Source organism: Sphaerodactylus townsendi, linkage group LG05, assembly GCF_021028975.2.
Source record: "Sphaerodactylus townsendi isolate TG3544 linkage group LG05, MPM_Stown_v2.3, whole genome shotgun sequence".
Lineage (NCBI taxonomy): Eukaryota > Metazoa > Chordata > Lepidosauria > Squamata > Sphaerodactylidae > Sphaerodactylus > Sphaerodactylus townsendi.
In genome coordinates, this window is record NC_059429.1 from 58,096,134 (window position 1) to 58,105,593 (window position 9,460).

Below are 9,460 nucleotides of genomic sequence, written 5' to 3' on the forward strand. Positions count from 1 at the left end.
TGGGTTTTTTAAAAATGTTACTGCAGTAGCATTCTAATAATCTAATCACCAAAGGCAGGTTAGAAAAATCTATGCACATCAAGAAAATCTACAAGATATGGTCATCCCTGGCTGAAATGCAGGGATCTGCAGCTGCAGGAGAAGCCCCAGGTTTGCTGAAAAGTACACTTAAATAAATCAATGGTGATCTTATTTTGAAGGTGTCCCCTCATTTTGATATTTAAAAAAACCAATTTTGTGTGTGGGAAAGAGGTTCTTCAGAGCACAGTACCCCTGTAAACCACCCTTGATCTATTCTTGACATGACTGTTTTATTGCAGGGGCGTACTGTTCTAAGAGTGGAGCTTGCCCCTTGGGCCCACTGCTGACATCATGATTTCGAGCCACTGTAGGCCACAAGCCTGTCCTAGTCAGCAAGGGAGGAGCATGCTGCAGCAAGCATCAAAGATAGCGGGGGGGTTGAAGAAGCAGCTGGTGAACAAGGATTCTGCTGGAGGGATGCGGGGGACAGCCTGGAGGGATGCGGGGGACAGCCCAGTGTGCTCCCCATGGGACATGTTCGGCGGCGCCTGGGTGGTTTGACCTCTCTGCCACCCTCCCATCCCCTAAGATCTGCCACTTGGTTTTTTCAAGATAGCTTGTCATTTGTATTGTCAGATTTTAGAAATGCTTCGGATCTGCATGAAAGTGAGTATACAGCCAAGCGTAGCCTCTAAATAGTGTTCCTTTGGCCTTTCCAAATTTCAGTGGGAGATATTGCCTTGCGTTATATTTTTATTGTGTATAATCTCTTCTGTGTGAAACATAATTTTCTTCTATTTCCAGAGGGGTGCAATTAAAGAATCCATTCTACAGTATCTGGACTACAGATGTTGGTACAGAATTGGCCGTATCCTTTTCCTTCCATATCAATAATGGCACTGTGTAGGGAAGGGAAACTTGGAGAGTTTGCTTAACCTGCAGAAAATCTTGTTAACTCTGGGAATGTGCCATTGATAAACTAGCAGGGGGCCTTTTGAACTGAAATGTTGTGGTGCATCCTAGTTTCATGAACTAATGTCATGAATTTGAAAAGTGGTGGTACTTTTCTGAAATGTCAAGTACAGAGTTGACATTAGACCCAGAAATTACGTTTTGGTTTGTTTTGCCTTAGAAATCTGGTATGCGTGTTGATGTGCAAAGTTCTGAATAAATGTATAAGGATGATAAAGTGTGGCTGTCATTGAAGAGCTTAGGTTCCCCTAGCTTATCATTGAAACCTCTTTTTGTGTATGTTTCGTCCTGCACTTTCGAGTAGCATAGCTTATATTCACTGGATTGCTGCTTTGTATTCTTTTGATTTCCTGGTATACACTCCTAAAACGGGTCTTCCTGCTGAATTTTTCTCCTTTAAAAAAAATGCCTGTTCACATTGGGAGTGCTTTCCAGCTCAGGTTAATTTTACTATGAAGCTGAGATAAGCTAATGTAGGCTTAATTCACTCCTGTATCATAAACCTCCTGGCAAATCTCCCTAAGATTACAGAATTCTTTGCTGTTTCCTTGCTTCCTCATATGTACCCAGTGGAGGGGCTTTTTAGTCATCATTATATCACTTTAAAGCCACCTTTACACCCATATGGGAGACAGTACATCAGGCCTGGAACTGACCCAAAGAAAGGACTTTTTGGGTGCTCACCAAGTCTTACTTGGTCTATATTTTCTGCGTGTAACAAGGACTTTTCCCTCTGACTTCCAGCTCAGCACAGAACTATGGCAATGATAATTAAAAGCAGAGCCAAATAAATTATTGCTATCAGAGTCTCTGTTGACTGTGTGTGTGTCAGGGTACTGTTTCCTTAACTTTACTGCTGAGATGGCATTTATTATCATTGCTGGGATCTGCTGTCTCTGTCTCTACGCTCTCTTGTTCCTGTGTTTTATGGTGTTTCAAGTGTTCCGAAACATCCAGTGGGAAAGCAATCCAGCCTCCCAGGCAATGAATAAAGCTACATGAACTTCACTATGAGGTAAATAACTGAAGTGGAGAAAATACCCTTGCAACTTCAACTGTGCTATTCCAATCAGAAGCCAGAAAACCAAGGTTTTATCAGCAGCATGGTTTTTGTAAGGAACAAGTAGTACACACAATACCACCTCACTTATCTGGAAGGTTCAAGGGATGTCTAGGGTCTCTAGAGAAACAATTGGAATCTACAGAGTTACAATGAGACTAAAAACATTCTCCCTGATGTTGTGCATACTGACTCAAACAGTAGACAGATTTCCATATGGCGTTGACTCAGCTCAGCAAGGAGCTACAGCTTATGTGATAGGCAGATTGTTGGGTTGACGTAAGAAAAAAACTTGAAGGAAAGAGTTCACTTCGGTTTATTTCAAATAACCGCTCCAGAAAGTGTGCAGCTCTTTCTCTGACTCAGTCCTTCTTTCTTGTATATTCTTTCTTTGCTTTGGGTTTTCTTGTACAAGAGGGTTTCTCCATTCATTGTATCCCTGTCTAATATAGAGCTACCTCTTCTGAAGTGAATACATATTGAATATTTTGTCTATCCATGACTTCAGAAATGAAATTAGGTCTCTGCTTTCAGACGCTCAGGATGACATCCTAGCTTAAAGGACACCCAGCCCGTCACCCCATTCTGTCTTACAGTTCATAGGAATTCTGTAAATGGGGGATTGTGAACAACCTTGCTCCCAAGTGCATTTGGCCTTCAGAGTTTCTGCTCTTGATGTATATTCAGTATCTTGACTATTGGCACAGTAGATTAGATTGTTTCGTGATCTCTTATCGCATATACGCTTTCCACTACAAGCGGTGTCAGTTCATCCCAGGCCCCCTTTTCCTACAGAGAGGCTGTATCTTTGTTGAAATGAAAGGAAGTCAATTTAGTTGGTCAGTCCGAGACTCCCCACTAACAGCCCTTTTGAATTCTCATTTTTTGACTGGGATTTTACAGGTTGGGATAGATAGTGTAACTAAGAGACTAGCTGAAGGTGTGGACAAGCTGTAATGACTGAATTGGGGAAATAAATATTTGACAAGCTGCAGTAGGGTCTGAAAGTAGTCTTCAGTAAACGTTGACCCATTTTGCTACTGCTGTGTGGTTTATTCAGTCACAATCTGGAAGACCGAGGGAGCTGTCTCATGAGGTGGCAAGTTGGACATTAAATCTTTCTTCCCACAAGGAAAAACTAGTAATGAAAAAGAGAAAATTCACCACTGTCTAGGTAGTTACCCTGCTCTACTTTCAGCCTTTTCACCACAGACAACAATGAGCCTGGTATAGAGGAAATAAAAAGGTACTTGAAGACATGCTCTGAGACTTTTCTCCAAGGCCTACTTTTATATGGGTGTGATTGGGAGCACACGCTTCAGCTGAAAATCAAAGACATTGTAGATCTCCCATGTAATTTTGTTTAATTTTCATTTTATAGAAATTCCAGGTTAAAATAGTTGATTCTATGCTATTTAAAATGCTGAGCTATTTTTCTGTGCTACAATAATATGCTGGGTTGTTTTTGTGTCTTTCTAGGGGTTGATCTTTAGGTTCAAGTTCTTGATGCTGATCACATTGGCTTGTGCTGCCATGACGGTAATATTTTTCATTGTCAGCCAGGTGAGTGCCCTAAAACTACTTGATCTAGGATTCTGACATGTTTTTTAAAAAAAAACATTTGGGGGCTTTGGATAATGAATCTTGTCAGTATCTTAGCTGTTGTTCACAAAGGACAACCCTTTCCCCAAGAGACTGCTGTGTATTTTTGATGTTTATATTTTAACATTCATTATAACCAGAAGATACAATTTGACTGTAGACTCTTTTAAAACATTTATTTGAATGCTTCTTTACTTCTTTCCTTGTGGTCACGAAGGGCGAGATCAGGCCCTGCATTGGAATAGAGTAGAGTGCATGTCTTGGAAGAGTGCCCTTGAACTTCAGTTGAGCTTGTGATTTCTCAGATCCTTGTATGTTTGTGCTCCTGCCTGATGTGCTGATAGCTATTCTTTTTCCTGTCTTAGGTGACCGAAGGCAATTGGAAATGGGGTGGCTACACAGTTGAATTGAATAGTGCCTTTTTCACGGGGATTTATGGAATGTGGAACCTTTATGTCTTTGCCCTAATGTTCCTGTATGCGCCTTCACACAAAAACTATGGTGAAGATCAGTCAAATGGTGAGATGAAATCTGGTGCAGCTGCAAGCAGGCTGGAACTCTGTAACCAGTAATTAGGAGACCAGTGCAACTTCCTTGTTTTAGGAGAACCATATGATTACTAGCCTGGCTGTATTAAACATGGACTTGTGGAGTTACTGTGTGGAATGTAATGCAGGTGGCCAAGGTTCCCTCTAATTTTTTCCCACCACTAAGCGGAACTTTTGATGGTTGATTTTAAAATCAACACTACTGCTTGGCTTTCAACCTTTTATGCAACTTATGTAGCACTTATTTACAATTTTAAAAATACTTTCTCATGAATATTTTAAGTCATAATACATATTGTATATACTCGAGTATAATTCGACTTTTTCAGCGTATTTTTAATGCTGAAAAAGCCCCCCTCGGCTTATACTCAATTATATACGGTAATTCCAAGATGGCTGCCGGAGCTGTGGCACACGGAGAAAGGAGATTATACCAGCTGTGGCAGAAGCATTTTGCCTGCATCCAACTATTAAATTCACCATTCACTTTTGTGTTTTTATGTAAAGCTCGGCTTGTAAATCCTCCAGCTTTGATAAAGCCACAGTCTTTGCAATTAGAGTTGCTCCATTGGCTCTGAATGCCGTGTTAGATATTACTCTGTGCCCTTGAAATTTGTGTTCTAACAGGCCTGACATCCTCTTGGAGAGAGATTCCATTGCACTTGTAGCGTTTAAAGACTGCAAAATGCAAGTCAAGATTTGTTACTAGTAAATCTAGTAAAATTTGTTACTAGTAAGGCTGAGTTGTTGTGCAAATTCCTCTCTGTAAAGCAGTACAAATTAAAGCTGAAAAGAGAGGGTCTTACAGTTCTAAGGACAGAAATATCCTCTATGCTATTTAGCAAGTGTGGTAAAAGTCACTGTAGATCTTTCTAATGGCTAAATCTTACCTTTGAATAAAATATGTCCCTGAACACGCAAGGATAAAAGCGTGCACTGTTCACAAGGTGGTGCTATAAAGCAGTATCTGCTTCCTTTAAAAACTGCCTTGCTTAATGACATTTTTAAAATTCTAGTGAGCCATTTTTGAGGGAGGCCTTGTGGGTACTCACAGTCTTTGGCATGAAGCAAACAGGCAGTCTCCCTTCTTGCCTTCATCCTGTTCGTCCTCTGATCACAAAGATTGCTTTTAGTCAACTTTTCTTACAACCAGTGAGATACCTTCATGAATTTTATTGGTATCTATTTTATTTTTGAAATTTACCAGTAGCTGCTGCATTTCCCACCCTAGATTTATACTCGAGTCAATAAGTTTCCCAGTTTTTTGTGGTAAAATTAGGTGCCTCGACTTATATTCAGGTCGACTTATACTCGAGTATATACGGGTAAGTCTTTAATGTTTCAACATACATTTTTCTGGATGGAACAGAGGATGTGTACAGTCAATTGCAGTGGGTGCTGCCTTGGCCATGGAAGCTGCCCACCTTAGAATGTGCTGATGCCAGACCTGCCTGCTGCTAATGATTACCCTACTGTAGAGGGCACGCAACCTGCCTCCCAGGCAGCACACAGGACTGACAGCGTCACCTTCTGAGGCCCAAAAAGTCCTCAAAAGGGTAGCTGTTTGATAGAAAGCCCTTTATGCAAATGATACAAAAGCATTCCAAATTGCCTACATTGAACAAGAAGCATTCTGCACAAGGAAAAAAAGAAATGGCATGAAAATATCCACAAGTTCAATTTACAACAGGGAGAAGCAAAATCAAAACAAGGATTTGCCTTGAAGCCAGGCAGCATGGTGGCCATCCCACACACCTCATTCCAAGCTGCTCTTCACTGGCCAGGGGAAGCCCATGTGGGCTCCCTCCCTTGGCTCTGCCCCCAGTCCTTGGCCAGCTGTCCAGAATTGCTCCAAAACAATCACTGGCCACCTGGGAAAACTCCTCCTGCTGGGTGACCCCTCTCACCCAGCTGTGATCAATCAGTTAGGGATAGTTCTAGTATGGGATCCTGCTTGAACATAGAAATGGTGGGGTGGGGAGTAACATGTCTTTTTGATTCTATCTTTCAACGCAGCACTCTTTAAACTCTCCTTCCCCCTCTCTCTATGTGTACACATATATTAAAAACTATAAAGTTATATTTCCTATGCTCACGAAGTTTAAAAAGTTGCAAGAGATGAAACCCACTATGCACATTCAAAAAAAGCTGTAAAGTTATAAAGGTCTGGATCACATGATCTTCCATTCCTTAATCTAATTAATTCTGTTAGTTTGACTAGTTACAATTCGCCAATTTATGAAGCCCATGCTTCTACATTTCAGTAACACAGGCTCTACAAGCTTTTAGCTATGTTCATCTTTGGTCTTTTGTGTAGTCCGACATTGGGACTGTGTATGTGCAGGCTTGTTGCTGGAAATCTCATTCAGCTAAAAAGTTCACTCAAGGGGCACAGCATGCTGGAGTTATTGCAAGCCAAGATGTTTGCAATATAGCCTAATTAGTCAGCTCCTTTCTTTTCTGGGCCCAAACTCTGACATAGTTGTTCTCATATATAAATAAGGAGCAGGAAAAGGAAACCAAATGAATTAATATTCTTGCAAGTGTCATATTTGATCTGCATATACAAATTTAATGTCAACACTTCTGTTTTTCCTTTGACTTGGTAACAAGCAAAAATTTTGCTTGTAGGTCAAAGCAGACATTACTGCTAAGTCTGAGGGGTTTTGATTCAAAGGGTTTTTAACATGTTAGCACAAAAACTAATTTTAACTCTCTTTTTTTAACAAGGGGTAAAGTATATAAAGTATCAATCTCCCCATCTCTGCTAAAGGTTCAGTACTGATGACAAAAAAGTAATGCAGATAAAGGACATACACATCCTACCTGTGTGTTTGGTGGTTGGGAGTTAAAATCTCTTTCAGACCAGGCAGAGGAGAATGTAACTGTTGCTACACCAAGACTGCATCTTTGAAACATGGCTTTATCTTCCAGGTGACTTGGGAGTAAATAGTGGAGAAGAACTTCAGCTCACAACAACCATCACCCATGTTGATGGACCAACAGAGGTTTACAAAATGGCTCGCAAGAACGCCCAGGAGTAACTAATAAAGCATAGCTTATCAAGCACAGACAGCAACACATGAAATGATAGTAGTATTTCCTATGAAGGTGCATGACTGAAATCATTCTAAAAGTGTTTGTGTATTTCCACAGAACAGTAGCAAGGGGGGAATGCTCCTTGATAATGATGACCTTTGCAATTAATTAGACCCCTCCCCCTTCATTACACTCCCAGTTTTGCTTTGGGTATTAACCCAGGCCAAAATGGGAGGGAGGGTTTAATGAAAGGTCAGGTGCCCATTTCCCTGGTCTGACTTTTAGGTCACTCCCAGATTAACACATGAGCTGCTCTCTATGCTATAGGAAATCTTGGAAAACAAATGAATATTCTATGTGTTTCCTAATCCAAAGTTTTGTTCTGCATTTCCAATGCCTATATTTAGACCCATTTTGTGTTTTATTTATGTTGCATGTAGCCAGCATTGTTAAGTATTTATGTATTTTGATAAACTCTTCCATGAATTTTTACAGTTTAGTGTAATACTCACTGCCTTTTGTAAAGTTTTGGTACAAAAAGAGCATTTCGGCTTTAAAGTTGAATGTCATTTGCCGGTGCATATGTGTGCCTTGAGCACTAATAGTTCTTCCTGGTGTAGATCTCTCTCTCTCACACACACACACACTAAGTATGCTTGTATGATGCATGATCCATGGTAAAATGGGAGGGAAGGTGGGGTTCAGGGTTTTGTTTTTAATGCTGCAAATAGTCTTGAGAATATTGTAGGTTTTTTTCTACTATGAATAAATTATACATTATTGTGGCTTTTCCTTCTTTATAAGAAAAAACATGTAGCTCTAGTTCAAGCTGCTAATTTTATTTATCAGAAAGTTATTGTCTAGGTGGACACTGATCTGTGCTGGTAGTTCAAGGCATTGCACTGGGTCATCACCATAGCTTCCCACTTGTAAACCTACTTCAGAAAAAAGAATGACATCTGTGCAGAGACTGATTCATTCAAACACTCAAGTTTAGATACTGTCTGACCTCCTTGCTAAGGAGGTTCTGTTCCTTTTGTTTGTTAAAAAATTCGGCAATTCACTTTCCTGACTCTGTAATGCACTATAATCTGTGGCCACTGAAACATCATTTGGAAATTCTAACAGAAAACCCTGTTCAAGCAGTCTTCGTGTCATGTCTAGCATCCATTCTTAAAGCACATGTTCACTTGGCCAGTGTAGGACTCCAAAAGGGTAACTGTGTTTGTCTGTTGTAGAAGACTAAAACAGAAGTCTAGTGGAACCCTACAGACTAACCATTGAGCTTTCATGACACAGCCTCTGAAGAAGTGAGCTCTGACTCTCAAGAGCTCATTGTGGAATAAATGTGGCTAAACTTTAAGGTGTTGCTGTATTCCATTTTCTTTAACACAGTAGCTGATTCTAATTAAATGTTCTGTTCCTGTATTCTTGCTCTCAGTTACATGCTGAGATTTTTCGTTGCCAGTGCCTTGGCCAGTGGATTCCTCATCCCATGTATGTAGTTTGCAGCTGTCACTGATGGACCTATACTGAGTGCTTTAGCAAGAGGCTGACCAGCTCCAGTTAATAACCCATTTTCTGCCCGCTCTGGCTTGGCACAGTGTCTGGTCCTTAAAGACTATTTGTAGGGTCTATTCATTACAATATTCATGCCCTGCCTTTCTCTAATAGTTCAAGGTGACTTACAGTACCAGACAAAACGCCATAAAATCCCATTTACATTCCCACCTTTTGCAAAGCAGTTCTTGCAGTATTTAAGCCCTCACAAGTAAGATAACCATACTGCACTTTCAAAAAACTTGCAAAGACAGTGCTCCCCTCAGTCCCTTAGGGAGCTTAACTCCACATGGCGGAAGCACTGCAGAGAAGGAAAAGGCTCATCTAGTAGATGCCAAGTGGGATACTGTAAGCAGGGGACAACTAGAAAGTGGCAACCAGAAGACTGCGCTTGGTGTACAGGGAGACCGAATCCTTCAGATGCCATCAAGTGCTATAGGCTGTAAAGGCTTCCCTTTCAAGCACTTCAGAAACTAGGTTGGAGGGTTGTCACTTTAACAGCTGTACTGTTGCATAACAGCATCCTAGTGAAGTTTGTCCTGTCATGGGGGACTGCACTGGTGAAGTTCGTTTATTAAGCTGCTGTTGTAGGCACATGGGTAGTGCCAATTAAAGTGGCAATCTTTGTCTCTTAAACTCACTCTGAGTTCTTTATACT

At 40.8% G+C, this 9,460-nt stretch overlaps 1 protein-coding gene across 1 annotated transcript in view; it reads left to right on the forward strand.

Moving 5' to 3' along the window:
• The window catches only part of WLS (Wnt ligand secretion mediator), a 109,926-nt gene extending 101,899 nt beyond the window's left edge, over positions 1-8,027 (forward strand). The window contains 6 exon segments of the mRNA XM_048498684.1: positions 826-889; positions 1,855-1,947; positions 1,949-2,008; positions 3,533-3,616; positions 4,021-4,174; positions 7,138-8,027. Coding sequence (XP_048354641.1) covers positions 826-889; positions 1,855-1,947; positions 1,949-2,008; positions 3,533-3,616; positions 4,021-4,174; positions 7,138-7,247 — 565 coding nt within the window. The 3' untranslated portion in view covers positions 7,248-8,027.
• The last annotated feature ends 1,433 nt before the right edge of the window (positions 8,028-9,460 follow it).